The following is a 19,578-nucleotide window of genomic DNA, read 5'->3' as shown; positions in this document are numbered from 1 at the left end:
GGGCTCCAAAGTGAGGCTCGGGAGGGGCTCAGAGTGAAGGGAACCTCTCCAGAAACAGATAGGGCCTCTGGTGAGTTCTTCGCTTCTGTCAATTTTAATATAGAAGCTAAGCTACAAGATGATCACATCGAGTTTGTTTATTTATTTTTGGCTCTAATTTAACATGACACTGCTAATTCAGGGTTCATTTTAGACTTAAGTGTGCATGAGGAAGTCTCTGTATAAAAAAAAAGCAGTTTTCCGTGGTAGGAAATGGTCAAATGTCTGCCGGGGGTATTTGTTCTGCTTTTCTAGTGTTTCTGGCACAGATGTGTCTGGAATAGACCGGCAGTGGCACACACAGTTAGGACAGAGCTTTCGGAGGTGAACAGACTCTGGCCAGGAGGGGCCTCTCAAGGCACTTCCCCCACCCCAGAACTTGTTTTCCTGGCCCCAGATGACATGGTGAGGTGTGGAAGTGGCAGTGAAGAATGACTTTGAGATTAAAGAGCTGGTTGAATCATGTCTTTATCCTATGCCAAGTTAATTTTCCTCTTTGATTTAGTTCACTTTTTATAAAAAAGAAATTCTAAGATTTCCTTCCCAGAGTTCTGATATGTGCAACGCCTCTAGACACACAATAAAGCCCTATAGTTGATGTCTAATAATTACTTAATGAACACGAATTAAAGTTATTATAGATACTGATATTCATATTTTTGTTAAAATTCTAATTGAGTAGCAATTTTTCTTAGTGTCAGAGTGAATGTGTACATATACACACATGTATTTATAATGTTTGTTAGTATTTTAAAACACATTTATCAATAAATAGCAAAAGGAAGGTGCGACTGACAGATTTTTAATTTTCTTAAACATTTTGCCTTTTTAAAATACAAGTTCCTTGAGAACAGGGACCATATCTCATTCACCTTCATATCCCTAGCACATAGTAATTCTCAATAAATTGGAGTTAAACTAAATCATTTATAGTGCCCTCAGACTAAGAAAAAGGTTATAGAAAGCTTAGTCAAAAGCTCTTAACAGGGTGACATGAGCGAAAATGAAGAGGGTATATAAAAGGACATTAAGAACATCATTTCAAATGCTAAATCCTAGAAAAACCACACATATGTTCTCTAAACACAGAATTCTTCTGGCTATATGCTAACACACGTATTAAGTTTTTTCATTTTATTTCAATTGGCCTTTCCATATTATTTTGATGCTTTTAAGAATGTTTTCTGCTCTCTTTAAGAGATTTGTAAAGTTACCATCCATGAATAAAAAATAGATATTTTGTCTATGCAATATCTAATCCCACCTTAACTGATTATTCATAAAATTGAATTCCCAATATTTCTTTTGCAATAAAGTAAGTATATCTTTAGAATACCTCGGCTCTCACAGAAGATGTACTATAGAAGTCATAGATCATGGTTGCCTGAATTATCAGTTCTGAAATTTGTGTGTTCATTAGAATGACAAGTGTAAAAAATAGATTTTTTCCACAATTTTGATGACCATCTCATAAATTAATACACCATATAATTGCAGTGCCAATAGTTGTATTTTGTGGTAGTGTTAATACCTTAATTGCTCCAGATAATTTCAAAAAGAGCAGAGACTCAATATGTAAATGATATGTGTGCAGGTGTCTACCAGTATGTATTTTCATAGTTATAAGTTCTGTTTATGTCATTAGTAGTAATTTTGTTTGAGAAATATTAATTTCCTTTATTATATCAATGTTGATTTGAATCTTATTAGTTTGTAGATATGTATCTAATTCGTATTTTTAGATTATATTGCAATCCATAATGTAAACATGGAAAGGAGCTTGAGAAAAATTAATCTGTAGGACAGGGAAAGCCCTGCAGTTTGGTGTTCGGGTTTCTCAGCAGACCAGTTCCAACTCAGCATCTCGCTTCTTGAACCTCGTGGCTTCTCCTGGTGGGTCCTCTGCTACAGCTCCACAGTGTGCTCAGCGGGCCCTGAGTGTGCTTTACATTTTCTCACCTCTGTGTGTGCTCCCTCATTCCTCACACCAGCAATCCCAGTTACAAGGTCCTGCTGAAACCTTATTCCCTGTGTGAAATCTTTTTGCACAAATCTAGCTCACAGTATCCCTCCTCTTATCTTAGTAATTATCTCACATTGCACCCATTTGGCAACTGATTGTGTTTAATATGACATCTATCCTACTCTTTATTACACTTTTAATTCATGTTTTTGGGGCTTTGTGAGAACAAGAGAGCCTTCATATTTTCTTGGTGGCAAATGTTGTGCTGCTTGACTGGAAGTCTCAGACCAGCACAGCCAACTTATTTAGGGCTTTTGTTCACATAAACAGTGCTCAAGGCGATGGGTTGCTTTTTGAAGAGACAATTCTGTCTCTAAGAGTATTTTAAAACTTATTTAAAAGAAAAAGTTGAAGATTCCATACTGTACCTTGACGACTTTCAAAATGCCTTCATTGGTCCGCGGGTCTGTTTGAATATCGAACCAATTCCCATCATTTCCAGAGAGAATGAAATATTTTGCTAACCAATTATCAGTGCCTTCTTCATCAAGATCAGTTGCCTTGAATCGTATCAGTTCTGAATTTAAACAATTCTCTTCAATGTTTGCTGAATACTGCATGACATAGATCAATGTTATAGTCAATGGATTTTTCAAAAGAGGAAAGATATTTTCTAATACCTAGCATTTAAAGTATTAAAAACAAATGGTGTCAATGATTTTGCAGCATTATGTCTGATCAGAAATCTAAGTATAAAATGATTATAAGTTAATAGAACTGATTTTCATGTGCTATCTGTAAAATCAAGGTCAAACTGGCCTTTTCTTTCATTTTTCTTGTTTGTTTTTAATTTTCTACAACTTCCAGTAGATATATTAGGCTTTATGGGCCTGAGAGTTAGTGTTGCAGCTCTTCATTTTTGCCGCTGTAGCATCAAAGCAACCACGGACCACATGTAAAAGAATAAGCGCAACTCTGGTCCAATATACATATTTTACCAAAACAAGTGGCAAGCCAGATTTGGCTCAGCTGATTTCAATTTTAGCTTCTTCATGCCTAAAGATGAAAGTGAAAGGTTGGGGATTTTGGGATTTTGTTAGAATTAATTCAGTAAATCATCAGGTTCATAAAAATATATCAATGTCGTTACATATTCCCAGAATAATAATACATTTCTACACTTCTGTGAGTGGAGGTATGGAGGAGATGGTCTGTTGCTTTCACAGAGGAGACTTGCATGGAATAGTGACTCAAAGGCAAATACCCAATATTAAGATATATTATTATATATGAGGAATTTCAAGGTTTATACAGCAAAGCTGAGTACATCATACATGTAAAAAAGCCAGGTTCACACACTACTGGCAAAAAAAAGTGACTACTGACATTTATGTAAAAAGGATGATAAGAGTAACAACTTACAGAAGTTTTCTCCAAGATGGGGAAATTATCGTTGACGTCCAAAACCTTGATTCTGCACGCACACTCGGAAGACAGTCCATCGGCAGCCCCGTCTCGATCCGAGCCCCTCACAAGGAGGTTATACGTAGTGTGTTCCTTAATGGAGATGGAAAGGAGTTGTAAGATTTAGGTCTCGTTTTGAATAAAATCCAACACATTTGATGTCATTATTCTACTTTTATAATTTTACACAGTATTTTAATATCATTTTCTTCTATATAATTTCCATTCAACATAATGGTTGGATTATTTTTCCTTCCCTGCTATGCAAAGAATTTTCAGGATTGTATTGACTTCTTATCATTCATTTATAGAAGGCTTTACCTCTCTGTCCAGGAAGCTGGACATTGTGCGGACCTCGCCAGTGTACCTATTCAGGATGAACATCGGTGCGCCTGCTGGCTCCTGAGAGATAATCTTGTAGGCAATTTTAGAATTCAGATTGTTGTCTTCATCTGCATCTGTGGCACTTAGCTTTATTACCAATGTGTCTAGAAATGAAGATGGATATGGGGAGTGTTTGGGACTCTGTTAAAATCAATTCAGTAAATTGTCAGGCAAAGGAAGAGAGAGTGGTTGGCTTTCTCCTGCATTCTCTCTCTTTTAGTTATCCATGAGAATATACAAGGTGGAGCAAAAGTAGGTTTACAGTTGTGAGTATGTGAAAGAGTTTATTCTTGTGTTATTATTTATTATTATATTATTTTCCATACACACAACTGTACACCTACTTTTGCCCCACCCTGTATTACCACAACTTTAGCCACACCATTGATTACAAAAACAACAATGGTTTGCTTCTATAAAACACTTTACAGTTAGTTTATAAACCACTTACACTCCTTCAATGCCTAAATGGTATATTAGTAGCAAAATACAGTGATCTTTAATGTATAAAAAGAAGTTCAATAAACTTTATCATAAAGCTGAAGAAATAGATTTCATCAGTTCCTTTTTGGCTATTGTCTTGTGGAATTATTTTTAAATGCTTAATTAAGAAAAGTGATAGCTTAATTATATTCAACATTGCGATTATTTATTGAATGCCTATAGTCGTCTTTTTTGTTGCTCATCCAGGAAGCAGAGGATTACTATTCATTGCTTTGGAAGAGAAAATACTTTACTGAACAGTCCTAAATGTATAAACATTGAAAAGAAGACTTGTTCACCGTTATATAAGAAGTTTTAAATTATTCATAGTGACAAAGCACAGACGTGCTAAGTCAATCCTCAAGGATATCAGCCCACCGGACAGGTTTTCCAGAATGGGCAGTTTCCTGACGGTTTTGTGCTTCCTAGCCTGGCTTCTAAGTGAAAAACCTTTGCACAGAGAACCAGGCATAGATTGAATAGCTAGAGCCAGGTTTCATGGAAATCATAGTTTGTGAAACTAGGCTTTTGCCCTCTAGTGAACTCTCCTATCACGGGCAAGCATTAACAAGGCTGCTGATCAGCAGCTGAGTGGAGGTGCATGTGGGTTTTACCCTCTCTTCTTCACCAAGCTTGTCTTGAAGCACGTCAGTGAGGAAACAATGATGGACTTTGGAGACCCTCTCTCTTTCTGCCTCTCACAGGCCAAGTCCTCACTTAGCCTATGTTCTCCCACTTGATTTTCAACATCACTTGTTTTCGGGGCATCTGAAGAAGTTCTCCTGACGCCTCTTGACCCCTGCCTTTTGTTAGCTCTTTCTTTTTCTCTTTCATCATTTCTTATATCTTTTCTTTTCTTCTCCAGACTCCTTCATCTTTCTTTCTTCGACGCTCCATTGTTCCCTCTAGTTTTCTTTCTTATCTGCTTTTCTCCTGAAATTTCTTTTCTCTATTCTCTTTTTGCAAATTTTATTTAGAGGCCTAAGTACAGATAGAGATGTGACAGGAAAAGGAATATTAGAGGATTGAGGAAGAATGAGGCATAAGGCAAAGCGGGAGAGCAAGGAGGAAAGCAGCAAGACAGGATAAGCTCAAGTGTAGAAAGGAGGTTCAGGAGAACTGAGAGAAAGAGGGAAGAAAGAGGAGCGTATTAGAGCTAGAGATGGAATTAAGCAAGATGGAAAAAATGAAAAAAATGAGAGAACATAATGTAACATTGTGAAGGCCTTGATTATCCTTCATGAATGATCTGAAGGGTCCTATCAGGAAAGGTGGGAATTCTCTGTTAAGTTCTTATGACTGGACTAATAATAGAATTGACCCAAGGCCAGATGAATAGGAGGAGAATCCAACTTTATATGTGCTCACGGGAGAACCATAAATGGTGCTCTGACAAATGATGGTCTGGCCAACATTTTATATTTTTTTAGACAAAATAAAAGTACATTTTTGAAGAATTGATGTGACAAGAAAAAATTTAGTGTTCGTTCGAAAGGAACTGAAGCAAGATTTGGAAAAATCTAAATGAAGTTTGGGCACGGACAGCAAATTAATAAAGAGGCAACAAGACTTGTTTGTATAGGTTCTTTGGCTCTGTGTTCACTAACTCTACTCTATGGGTGTCTCCAGAGGCAGGGAGGTCACCTCTCACATGGGGCATTTATCTCCTGATTTTAAGGGGTTGGGGGAGGGTGGAAGACATCAGCATGTTCTTCCTGCATTGGCAGTTTCTTAAGTAACTTTAATTCAAGACAATGAGTGTGCGATTGTGGAATATCTTGGGGCAGCCTACTCTGGTCCCAACAGCACAACTGCTGATGCGTCCTCCATCAGGTTTGGTTCAGCCTAGCATTTGAGGAATAGAACAGAACAGGGCCCTCCTTCACATTAATGGTGTCACCTCAGTTTATCCATTTGGATTAAGTTAACCACAAGCCCAGTAATGATCTCTGAGGACGGTGCTAAGCTCCTGCTAAACCACATGCATAAGAATCCTTCACAAACAAGAGGATATTTAGTATTTTAGACACGATTTTTTTTCTAGCTCAATTTTAAGTTAGAATCTGTGAGATTTGTTCAAAATACAGGTTTGACATTTTCTGATCTTGAAGTTACTTGTGCAATATTTTAATCTCCTAAAGCTTTTGACCAAGAGAAATAGATATGGTACAATGCAGAGACAGAGAACCATTCCACTCACTTGCATCGCTGTTTTCTTCAATGCTGGCTGTGTACACATTTTGTGTGAAGACTGGGGGGTTATCATTTATGTCCATAACTTTGACTCTAAGCTCAAGAGGCTTTTCTAAATCTTCACCCCGTGAATTCAGAGCCCGACAATAGATCTGTGGAAAGTTGGGAAAAAAACGATCTTTCTCCAGCAAAGGAAATGAAGTAATATGCTTGAAAATACATAAGGAAATGTGCAAAGAAACATTTTCTCAGTAAATTCAGACTATTTTTACAGTCTAGTAATTTAAATACTATAAAGACATTTGATCACACGCATGTACAACACACCAGAGAATTCTGAAAAATAAACCTTTTCATCACTCTTTCCATTTCCTCCAACCCTTTATTTGGTTTCCTTCTGCTGTGTTTGATCAAAAGTAGGCATTAGTCCTGAGATAATTGTTTTTAAAGGAAAAAAATAATTTGCGTAAATCAAAACACACCGCTGTGCTTACCAGGAAAAGTGGAGTTATCTCTCTGTCCACCACTGAGGTGATGTTAATTTCCCCCGTCTGAGGATTAATGGTGAACACACCATAAGGTGGTCGATCAATCCCTACCCCAGAGATGCGATATGTAATCTTCTGGTTCTCTTCGCAGTCTGATCGAATCTGTGAGGAAAACGCCCAGGATTTAGAGCAGATCATGAACTTCACAGTGTAGTTGAATGAGAAGGAAATGGCTTTGTAGCCAGGTGGGTCTTGTATGGAAGCTGGGTACTGTGACATAGGCCAGTGTGACCTTGGAAAATTCACTTAAATTTGCCAAGCACCAGCTTATAATGGGATAATACCACTTATACGCTAGGTTTGTTGTGGGGATTGTATGAAGTAACCTGTTTACAGCCCGCTCCAATGACTGACATATGGCACATCCACGCCTGATGCTAGATTTGTTATTATTAACATTGTGTTGTTCACTTCTCTGATATTTTTTTGCACGTAAATCATTCAACAGACAAAAGAAATCAGAATCTTTACTATTTTGTAAGAAGATTATGGCATATTAATATGTAGCTGCCTAGACTTGAGTTTGAGATTTAATCAAAGTGGTAGATAATTTAAATTAAGAAAATCAGAAGAGAAATACAATGCTCAGAGATATTGAAAATAATTTTATAAATCAAAACCTGCCATATCACTCATCTGCCAAGTAGATTTTATGGCAAATGGTCTGATATATAGATTATGTTTTCATAGTTTTGTATCTGTAGTTCATACATTTAAACAAAGACAATTTAAATTTTGCAATCTTACCTATATACCAAAGATGAGCACACTTGGTAAAATACTAAGGTTTGTTACCTAAATATCCACAATTAATTAAAGACAGCTAGAAATGCAACTTGAATGAGTTCCACTCTAGCCTGAAGATCTTATTTATATAGATGAAAAAATCCAGAAAAATCCCTTAAAATAAAAATACAAAGAAAAGAATGTATAATAAAATGGGATAATACAAAGCTGTAACTATGGCTGAATAATTGAAAAAGAATAATGTAAAAGTTTTCCAAAAATTTGAAAATGTTTGAGAAAGAACAAATCTCTTTTCTTGAGCTGAGAATAGATCTATAACATTATTTCCGATGCTTACTATATTTTTGATGTAAAGTTTTAAGGACAAATTCTGATAAATCACTACTTTTGATTTCAAGAATGGCCCAAGGCCAAGATGCCTAGAAAGAGCTAATGAAGTGGTTAATGTAGATCCTGTCCTTCACGAGTTAGTTTGTGACGGTTCTTCCCATAATGGTCCTTCCAAATGGAGAGCCACTATTTGAAATACCTTTTAAGACTCTCCTAATCTCTTGATCTGGGAGTCTAGTGAAAACTTTCAACACTGTCCTTGCTTCCTTACTTTCTTGGGGAGAATTGGTTAATTCTTTAATTTTTTTTAAAAAATTGATTTTTAGAGAAAAAGAGAAGAGGGGGTAGCTAGAGAACAGAGAGAGACACAGAGAGAGAAATGTTGATTTGTTGTTCCATTTATTATTTATGTATTCATTGGTTGCTTCTTATATGTGCCCTGACTGGGGATTGAATCTGCAACCTTGGCATGTCAGGAGGACGCTCTAACCAACTGATCTACCAGGACTGAATTCTTTATACTTTTGGTTTTGGGGAGGGCTAGTGAGAAAAATTTTAGTATATGCATAAATTTCCTAAAATGCACAGGCAATAATAAGCAGAAGACAGATGGAGACCCAAAGCCCAGTGGTGCTGGAGATCCAAGTTTTTCTTCTAGGATCACTCAAGGACCCTCTGCACTGTAGCAGCGCTCAGGATGTGATGGTCCAAACGGTGCCTCAGCAACACGAACAGATGACTGCATGTCACCTGTCTTCTTGAATCTCTATGGAGTAGCAAAGACTGCAAAACCTTAAAGTGTTTGAGGGCTTTCCTGCCTCTTAAAAGCCTTTGTTATCAGCACAGGACGCTCCTGTTATTCCATCGCTTACTCTGGCGATTGGATTCCTCTTGGAGTTGTCCTCTCCTTCTCGACATGCTGCAGCAAACTTGATCCACTCCCGCTTTTGTCTTCTGACAGTTTGCCATTTTGTAGCGCCATTTTCTATGTCTAATTCTTTTACCTTAAGCAAAGATAGTTCACATTTCATACAGTGTTAGAACAATTTTACTTAGCAAGCACATTTATTCAACACTGTAAGGTTCACCCAGAAGAAGCAATGGTATTGAATTTGAGGAACAAAAAAAGTCTTTACTAATTTGCAATTCTGGAGAGATATAGTTTGGCCATCCTTACTAGCTACTTTTTTTGGAATCATGTCATTACTAACTATATGATTTTCGTGAAAAAAATTTTATTAGCTATGTGTGGAGCCATAATATGTTATACTGGATAATATGGTGTATGTAGTTTTTTTTCTTTCAATCTGTCTTCACAAGTTAGTAGACATTTGGTTCTGTCCAAAACATCTGCAGAAACATTTGGTGCATACCAAATGGCCCTTGATATTTGGCCTGTCCAAAAACGTTCATGGAGATGTCCAAGCTGACCCATCTACCTAACCCCACATGCCATGACCAGCTAGGCTACCAAGGCAAGAAGGGTTATAATTAGAGACAGAGTAACACCATAGTCATTGGACTAATAAAACATGATAGTATTTTTATGTATTAATCCTATAAACCTAAAGTATAAATGGGTGTTACAGGCTATTTGAACCCAGGAATGTTTTCTAAGCTTGGACGTTTTGGACAGCACCAAATATCAAGGACATTTTGGTGTGGACCAGATGTCTCTGTGGGTATTTTAAACAGGATTAAATGTTTCACTTGGTAGAGACCTTGCCCACCTCACCCTTCATTGAGCTCTGACCAACCTTTCTGGTCTCCAGAGTTTAAAAGATTGCTGCTATTCCAGGTAAGTGTAGCCCTTGCAAAAGGAAAGTTGTGCTGGTGAGTGTACTCACCTAAAAGAGGGGAAGGGAGGAGACCACTCTGGCATACATTATGAAAGGATTAGAAGAATATGTTAACTGAAATGATGGTAGTTGTCATAATCCCATGGACACCTATATGGGTTCTCAATGCTGTCCTTTTGTGTCTGTGCTGGGTGTAGGTTTTTCTCTTATAGTCTTATTTGCTATTGTGGGGAGCTGTTTAATAATTTTATACCATTAAAGACTTTAGAAGTGTTACTACGTGTATAAACATATCTGTATACACACATAAACATTTGCATATATATTTTTTGTAGCTCAATGTACTTGTTGAGACATAGATAATTGTATGTTTGTTTAAGCTAAGGCTTCATTTAATTACCACTTTGGGGGAAGGAAATGTTCCCTGTGAATGGAGCTTCTACTTTTAAGAACCAAAGCATTAACATTTTCCCCATTTGTATGCAACGTCCTAAAATGTACCACTTATTCTCCATTTTGTCAGCAGAAGTTACGAAAGTAATGATATTTTCTTCATTGTTTAGTATTATCATACTGAAAATCTAATTACCATAACAAAATGAAGCCCTGCCGGAGAAGACAGTAGTTTTGTTTCCTGAGTCCCAGTCTAAATGATGGGATTCTCTGTTGCTTTATTTAGTTGTGATTACAGATTTCTTTTTGTTTTTGGCATTTTTCCCCCTCATTGATTGACCATCCAATTGTCTTTCTTGTAGATATAACTGTCTAAAATCTTTCTCCAACTCTAATGTGTTACTATGGTTCTTTTCCTCTTCTTTTAGGTTGGAGGATATAAATAAATTACTACTGTAGTTTGATAGGGGTTACTATGACTCTAAGCTGTCACAAATCATGTTTAAAAGCATGGAAATATAGAATTATGGGTATTACTATAGCTATTCTCAAATATTCTGATTTTTGATATATGATGCATTATAAAATTTATTATTTCTTTCAAATTTACATTGAAAAAATAGTTTTAATATTTATACATTACCTCAACAATAAATTCACTGTTTACTTCCAGCACCACCTGTTATAGAAAGCACAACATTAGTATAAATTTGCATAATTTAAAAAAAGCAGTGCCATAAAACTATTGACAATGTTCTCTGATTAATTCATTTCTTAAGTGTGCATTTTGCTAATAATATGGAATAAACGTGGGTAATACAAAATTAATAACATAGGCTCATTGCCCTCAGTGTCTTTTAAACTTTTAAAGAAGACAAAGACATAAATAGAGCAAGGAAAGTTAGGATGCATACTTCAACACAGGCACCCATGGGTTCAGTGGAAGGAAAAGCAGACAACTCAAGTTATCAAGTGGATTTCAGGAAGGCCTCATGTGAGAATGGGGATTTGAAAGGGCTCTGCAGGATGAAGCTACTGTGATAAGAGAAGTTGATGGGAAAAAAATTGTTTTAGTCAGAGTAAAACATAAACACAGGTGTAAGGGCATTAAGTTTCAGAGTATGTTCCAGAATGGAAGACAATATTTTAGCAGGAGGGTAGAGGAAATAGTGAAGAGACAAGATGAGGAATGTCCATTGGGAGGCAGGGCACAAAGTGTCTTATATACCTAACTAAAGAGTTTTGGCTTTATTTTATAAGATACTAGGATTAACAGAAACATCATCTTTAAAACCTGTCAAAACATGTCAATGTTTTGATGGGAAGATTACAAGGGAAAAGCACGTGAAGTCAAGACACTTAAGAATTAGCAATTGCTTAGGTAAGACATAGTTAGAACATAGAACATATGTGCAACTGGAGAGGGGAGGGAATGGAGACATTTATAAAAAACTGATAAGGCTTATAGATCATGAGTGCAAGGGGAGGGTGTGTCAGATGATTTTGGTGCCTTAAGTTGGCTTTCTGGGGCAATAAGGGTACTTTTAATAATAACAGGAGAGTCAACAGAAGAATCACAGCAGGGAGATAATGACTGAAGTTTGTTTTATTCATTTTTAATGTGCCTGTAAAATTTGGGATAGATATAAAATCTGGAGAAGTGGAATTTATCTAAACAGAATAAGTTGCAGAAAATGAGGATAGTATATGAATAAGTTTAAGAAGATCAGCGAAGTAGGCAGAGAATCTTACAGGTAATGCTTTTATTAGAATAGGGGACAGAAGGAAGAAGTCTAAAAGCAGAGAACAGAGAGACCAAGGAACCAGGTTTGTGGGTGCAGATCAGGTTCTATTGACATGAAAATGGTAAAAAGTGGCAGTGGTGTCGTTGTGGTGGAAGGTGAGTAAGCAAGCTGAGTTCAGAAAGAAGAGACTGGATAGGAGAGTAGTAGCCAGAAAAGAGGCTGAATGAATTCAGTGATAAGGGAATTCAGTGATAAGAAGTTAGACAAAGAGGAACTATGTAAGGATTCATGTCTCATTGCAAGGTCAAGGAGATTGGGCACTGAGAAGTTCTTGGGATCTTAAGCAGGTAGTTTTTGCAAACCTTTGTGAGTGGTATAAGCCAAATTGCTGGAGTCAAGGCACGCATTTCTGAGAACGTGGAAATGACAATCATAGATTGCATTTTCAGGTTAGGAGATGAAAGACATGTGGGAGGTGTGATGCAATACAAGGAGCTAATTAAATGGAGAAAATAAACTATCATTCTACAGTGGATGAAGAGCTTGAGGACTAGCTGGCATTAGGAAGCAAGAGTATAATGCACAGCCTGTCTGCTTTGTGCCTTTTTTAGTAGAACTTGGCAACTTGGGAGTCTGAGGAGAGGGAACGTGAGGGCTCTTCCGGAGTTGTTGGAGATTGTTGGAGACAGAGGCAGAGTGGGGGCTGGGAAAGTGATAAGCCACCACTGTGAACTCCAGAGATTCAGGGAGTGGAGTAAATCCAGGGAACAGAGGTGAGGGAGACATGACCAGATGCAGTGTGTGCAAAGCAGGTTTTGCAGATTTTAAGGGGCTATAAGAGGGAGTGAAGGGCGCAGGTGGGGATTTGGAATGGTAGCTGAGTCCAGAGTGGGGAAAATCAGAGATGACAAATGTACCAGTAAGGCATAGTGTTTCTGCTTAACTCACTTGCTCTCTGATGTGTCATTTTATTAGACATTAGTAAAATATCTAGACCTGGAAAAAAAGTTCAATATGTAATAGAAGATGGCTTTCTACTATTTGGTTGCAGAAGGTGTTTCGTGTCATAATGAATATTGCCTTTGGGGGTTAGATGTTCTTTTCTTAGAAAAGTAGATGATTCTAAAAAATATAAGGAAAAGTAAAAATCACACAGAACCTAACTACTTGGAGATTACTTATTATTGTTAATATTTGGAGATTTTTTCAGACTTTTTGTTCAAAAATAGAGGCAAATTGTAACTTTTTTAAACCAAAAGAAGTTGTAATATACACATCATTTAGTAATCTTTTTTGCTCAACAATTATCATGATAAACCTTCATGTCAATGAACACACACATACATGCAGATGTCATACATTTTGATGGTTGCCTTGTATAACTTCCATTCAGGTGATGATAGGATACCAGGGTAAGAGAACCAATAGATTCTGCAGTTTAGCGCTGCAGACTAACCTCTGCTGTGATTCTCAGGCACTGTCCTCTATGGGAAGGATAAGTAGAAGGCTGCCTTGGTGAATGCCAGAAGGTTAGTGAGCTTGGCACGTGAGCCCATGGTTAACAAGAAGGTCTCTCTCCTTGTTTTCAGATTCCCACTTTCTCTTTTTTACCCTTTCCTCCACTTCTTTTTTCTCTCTTCTTTCTCTCTCCCTCTTGCCCTTCTTGACCTTTTCTTAGGTGTGTCAGAGAATCAGGGTAGCCTCATTATGCTGCTTCCCCTCATTATGCTGCTTCCCCTCAGAGATGTGGCAGGTCCTTTTCATTGTATCCTCACCCTGGTTTCTGTTAGCTTTCAACAAGCCTGTAAGGTGAATATTGTGTCTATACAGTGTTAAAACACCAGCTCCTGAATGGACCCAAATCACCATTCTATTATTTTTTGTTGTTGTTGTTGTTAAATTAATTAATCCAGGAAGCCATTAAAATAAGGTGGCTCTGATGCCCATGGAGCATAGGAAAGCCAACCAAAATCTAAGTTTGTAAGCGCCTCAAGGCTACAAAATTGAAACCTAAAAACAATCGCAAACATTCAGTTAGGCTTTAAGCTAAAGCCAATCAGTGATGTCTTTACATTGCTTCCATCTTTTCTTGATAAACACTCTTCCCCAACTTCTATGGGTGCAATGATTCTAACCACTCTGGTGTCGATTTGGGCTTAGATAAATTTTAAAAAATTAATATGCCTCAGCTTATCTTTTAACTATCCACTTACACAACACCTAAATCTTCTCTTGAATCATCTGATATTTTACTAAATTACTCTGGTTTTGCTGAAACTTTACTGTTATATAACTGTGGCCTCTGGCTCTGGGAAAATATTGATGTTTATGTTGATCACTATTAATATTGTTTTGAAAAGGCCTTCAAAAGATTGTGTTCATGCAGCCTTAACTTTAAAAAATATGTTTTTCAAAATTTTCTATAGTGACATCGAAAAATTTTATTAAAAGTTTGAATAGCTACAAAGGATGGAATTAAAAATTTATAAATATTGATATTTTAAAATAAACAGTTACATTATCCTGCAGGATTTGAGTGTTGTAGTTATTTCAGGTACTGTTCCATCCACTAAAAAATAGGTGAACAAATTCTTTTATAATAGTTAGAAATTTTATTTCATTTCTTTTTCTCCTTGAATTCTTATATGTTATTTCCATGTAGTGAATTATATCTTCCATAAGTTCATCTGATTGGAATATATTTTTAAGCTTAAATATATTTAAATATATTTTATTTTATTGAGCAACCTACCATATTTTGCCACATATAATGTGCACCCATTTTTTTGGCCCAAACTTTCAGGGAAAAATCTTATGTTTTAATTTTTTGAATTCAATTATTGATTTATATTTAAATACTCATTATTTATATCACAAATGGCATTATTCTGCATACAGATATCATTATTGCTTTCTAGATTATACTTAAATTTTTTTAAATTTATTTAATTATTTTTCTAGATTATCTTTTAATGCATAAACATAAGTAAAAGAATTAAAAACATATAGATATAGAATTAGTACTATTCATATATAAGGATGCACATCCTCATCATTTATTTTTACCTACAAAATTTGAGCAAATTTGAGTGTGCACTATCCAGATCAAAATATGGTACTTCTCTGCAACAAAAATATGTATATGATTAGAAATTTTATATTATTGTTACTTTTATAACTGTATAGGTGTTAAAAATCTATTTCTTCTAGATTAAATTAGCTTTACAATTATTAGCAGCACAGTTGATTTTCAGCAAATATACAAGTTTTGTTACAATATCATTAATCTAGGAAGTAAAATTTTATCAGAAGTTTATTGCAAAGACATGGATGAAGGTTTTAAAAAATAGTTCATGAACAACTATTACTGCTAGAATTAAACAAATTTTAGCATCAACCCTGTTTTGCTTGGTTTTGTTTTTCAGTTGTAAGTACTGGGAAAAATCTTGTTCACATAAATAGGTGGGTGATATTGGAATTTTCTTTTAGTAGCACAGTCATTAATTCTTAAACCTTATTTTGAATTTATCACTTAAATTTACAGAGTCATCTAGCATTAAAATGATTTTTTTCTGTTCATCTTTGTTTTTAATTTAAATTATTTTATCGTGGTTCAATTACAGTTGTCTGTATTTTCTCCCCACCCCTCCCTCTCTAAAAATTATTTTTAAGTCGACAACTCCAGTATGTCCTCTTACAACTTTGTTGAAAATACATGATTGAAAAACCACATGACTTACAAAAAAGATTTATTATGAGTTTTAAAGTCAGTTTGTTTTCTCAGTACTGACATGAATATTTTGAATTGTCCCTTAGTATAGTGCACAAGATACTTTTATAATTTGTCATGATGTAACAGTAATATTTGCAGTGGGTGAGAGGTGTGACTTTTTTAAAAGGGGGTTTGGGAGAGGAGACCCAGCTTGATGTCTCACGTTTGGCCACATGTTCAGCCAAATGACTTAAGGAAAGAATGTACTTATGGAAGCTGAAGATCTAGTAAACGGTTCCTTTAAAACTATCTGTACATGTGTAGCCTTTGAAGTGCTTTTGTATATCAGGGATATCTGAGTTCCAATTTGAAGACTATTGTTATAGTAGGAATTAAGCTAGCAAGTTGTTTAAACTGCTGTATATTTCCAAGTCAAAATAATTTATATCTTAAAGTGGATATATATCCCTAAATTATAAATTAGCTTTGTTAAAAGCAATATGGTATAGACACAAATACTGTAGACTCGAAGCAGAAGAACTGAGTATGAGTCTTGACTTTGTTTACCAGATGTGACTTTGGATAAAACCCTGACCTCTCTCTGATTCAAGGAGAGTAAAACTGTAAAAGTAGTAGGCTCAGTACGTTAATAGAGGAAGAACAGAGAAAGAGGAGTTTTCTCTGTGCTTCAGAGGGTGTGCTCACAGTACTTCCTAACATATAAAAGTACCAGTCAGTCATTTTGAAAGGCTTGGAATTAGCCACAAGGCTTCCAGAGGGAAGAGGGTAGGGTGGAAGGATGGGTGAAAAAAGTATAGGGGAATATAATAAATAATAGTGTGATAACTGCTCGGTGATGGATAGTTACTAGACTTAGTGTGGTGAGTACATTGTAAGAGTACATTACATACCTGAAACCAATAAAATATCATATGCCAACAATATAATAAGAATAATAAAATAATAAAAACTAATAAAAATTAGGTTTTTTGTCTGGAAGGGAAAAAAAGAAAAAAGAAAGGTATGAACTACATTGTGCAGATTTGTCCTCAGTTTAGAAGGATAAAAGAAGTGGTTGAAGACTTCCAGTCAGGATGGAGGCGTAGGTAGACATGCTTCCCCTCCTCATGCAACCACAGGGAGAATTACAACTAAACCTCAAAACAAATAATACCAGAGCTTTCAGAAAACTGAACTGTGTAGAAGTCTAGCAGCCAAGGATTTAAAGAAGCTGCATTCATCCAGGTGGGTTGAGGGGATGGAATCATGGAGACGGTCGGGGAGGAAAGGAGATATGTATGGTGTGTCTTGGAGAGGCAGTGGAGGAGGAACAGACAGTCTCACGTTCACATATGGTGGATAAAAATCGGGAGGGACACCTTGGGAACCAGTGGTCCCAGCCCCGGGCCAGACTGCACAGTCCAGGGTTCCAGTGCCAGGAAGATAAATTCCCATAATTCTTAGCTGTAAAAACCAGGGGGCATCAGGGTGGCAGAAAAACTTGCTGGTTACTCAGGAGACACTGCTTAAAGGACTTGCACAGTCTTATAATGTATGCAAACCCACCCATGCTGGAATTAGCACCAGGGCAACATGTGGAAGAGTGTCAGTCACATATGGTGAGTGGGTGAAGTGATTGAAATGAGACAAATGCCAGGCAAACCTTCAGAAGCCAGGCAGTGGTATTGTTCTCTTTCTGAACTCTCCCCCTCAAAAGAACCACAAAGCAGTGAAGTGGGTCGCCCTGCCCTGGAGATCAACTAAGGCTCCACCTCAAACAATTTATAGGTGCCTTTTCTACAATAGGCCACAAAACCGGGACAGGGAGTCAAAATAGATCTACCTAGTACACAAAAGCAAGTGCAGGGAGGCTGCCAGATTGAGGAGACAAAGAAACATGGCCCAAATGAAAGAACAGAACAAAACCTCAAAAAAATAACTCAAAGAAATGTAGATAGCCAACCTATCAGATGCAGAATTCAAAACACCAGTGATCAGGACACTCAGAGAACTCACTGAATACGGCAACAATATAAAGGAAGAAATGAAGGTTACACTACAGGGAACCAACAGTGAAAAGAAGGAAGCTGGGATTCAAATCAATGATTTGGAATATAAGGAAGAAATAAGCATTCAACCAGAACAGCAAGAAGAAACATGAATTTAAAAAAATGAGGCTAGTATAAGAACCTCTGGGACATCTTCAAACATACTAACATCTGAATCATAGGGGTGCCAGAAAGAGAAGAAGAAACTGAAAACTTATCTGAAAAAATAATGAAAGATAACTTCCCTAATTTGGTGAAGGAAACAGACATACAAGTTCAGGAAGCATAGAGAGTCCTAAACAAACGGGACTCAAAGAGTACCACACCAAGACACATCATAATTAAAATGTCAAAGGTTAAACATAAAGAGATAATTTTAGAAGCAGCAAGAGAAAAGCAGAGAGTTACCTAAAAAGGAGTTCCCATAAGACTGTCAGCTGATTTCTCAAAAGAAACTTTGCAGGCTACAAGGAACTGGAAAGAAGTATTCAAAGTGATGAAAAGCAAGGACCTACAACCAAGATTACTCTATCCAACAAAGCTATTGTTTAGAATGGAAGAGCAGATAAAGTGCTTCCCAGACAAAGTAAAACTAAAGTTCATCACCACCAAGCCATTATTACATGAAATATTACAGGGACTTATTTAAAGAGGAAGATTAAAACTATGGACATTAAAATGGCAACAAATTTGCAATTCTCTACAACTGAATCTAAAAAAAAACCAAACTAGGCAACAACCAGAACAGGAACAGAATCATAGGTATGGAGATTGCCTGGAAGGTTATCAGCTGCAAGGGGAAAGGAGGAGAATGGGAGAAAAGGTACAGGGGTTAAGAAGCATAATTGGTAGATAAAGAAGAGACAGGGGCATGTTAAGAATAATATAGGGAATGGAGAAGCCAAAGAACTTACATGCACAACATGAACTAAGGGAGGGATTGCTGAAGGGAACGAGTGTACTGGGTGGAGTGGGGCAGAGATAGAAAAATTGGAACAACTGTAATAGGATAATTAATAAAATATATTTTTAAAATAAGAATGTTCTGAGTTCATTTCATTTTATTCTTATCCTCTCCACAGAACCCAAATCAAGTGAAGGATAGCAACAATTGCATATAGCATGGAGAATCTTTGAGTCTAAGCTCTCTTTCATTCTTGTCCTATCTCTGATATTTGCTTAGGTTGGGGCAATTGCAATGCTAGATCACAGGTTCATGTCTAGCAGAACTTATGTGGTGCCTGATGGAGGCCTCTGTGGTCCACTTCTGGTAATTCTGTGTTTGCTTGGCTGGCTCCACCGATGAGAGCAACAGCAGCCAAGCCTACACATGTCTGTTCCCTTTCTGTGTAGTTCTCACCGAAGAAGCTTGGCAGATTTTATTCTCAGTCCCATCAAAATCATGAGCTCTGTCAGAAAGCTCCTCGTTTTCCAGGAAACACTTGTAAGTGGGAGAAACATTAAGTGACATCATACTCCTAACTTGCACACAGCACAATGGCATAAACTGTGAAGAATAGGTATGGGTTCCAGAATAATATAGAAAATCCTTATCTATAAAAGTCACTTTTCAGAACTTATGCAGGCCACGTATCATCCATGGGGGAGTTTGGCCTGAGAGCCTGGCTAAAACCTAGCACACAAAATGGAGATGGCTGAAACCAGGTACCACAATGGTGGAGTACCAGAAAGAGAGTTGGAGGCACCTGCAGTTGAGGGAGCAAAAATAA

At 36.8% G+C, this 19,578-nt stretch overlaps 1 protein-coding gene across 1 annotated transcript in view; it reads right to left on the bottom strand.

Annotated features, from left to right (window-relative positions):
• DSG4 (desmoglein 4) overlaps nt 1-19,319 on the bottom strand; it is a 35,455-nt gene extending 16,136 nt beyond the window's left edge. Inside the window, 8 exon segments of the mRNA XM_037036506.1 lie at nt 2,431-2,616; nt 3,425-3,559; nt 3,788-3,954; nt 6,534-6,678; nt 7,021-7,176; nt 9,024-9,155; nt 10,987-11,085; nt 19,209-19,319. Of these exon segments, the coding sequence (XP_036892401.1) occupies nt 2,431-2,616; nt 3,425-3,559; nt 3,788-3,954; nt 6,534-6,678; nt 7,021-7,176; nt 9,024-9,155; nt 10,987-11,085; nt 19,209-19,319 (1,131 nt within the window).
• Between the last annotated feature and the right edge of the window lie 259 nt (nt 19,320-19,578).

Source organism: Sturnira hondurensis, unplaced genomic scaffold (genome assembly GCF_014824575.4).
Source record: "Sturnira hondurensis isolate 20B ecotype Veracruz unplaced genomic scaffold, ASM1482457v3 Scaffold0001872, whole genome shotgun sequence".
Taxonomy (NCBI): Eukaryota; Metazoa; Chordata; class Mammalia; order Chiroptera; family Phyllostomidae; genus Sturnira; species Sturnira hondurensis.
This window is presented reverse-complemented; position numbering and strand designations above follow the sequence as displayed.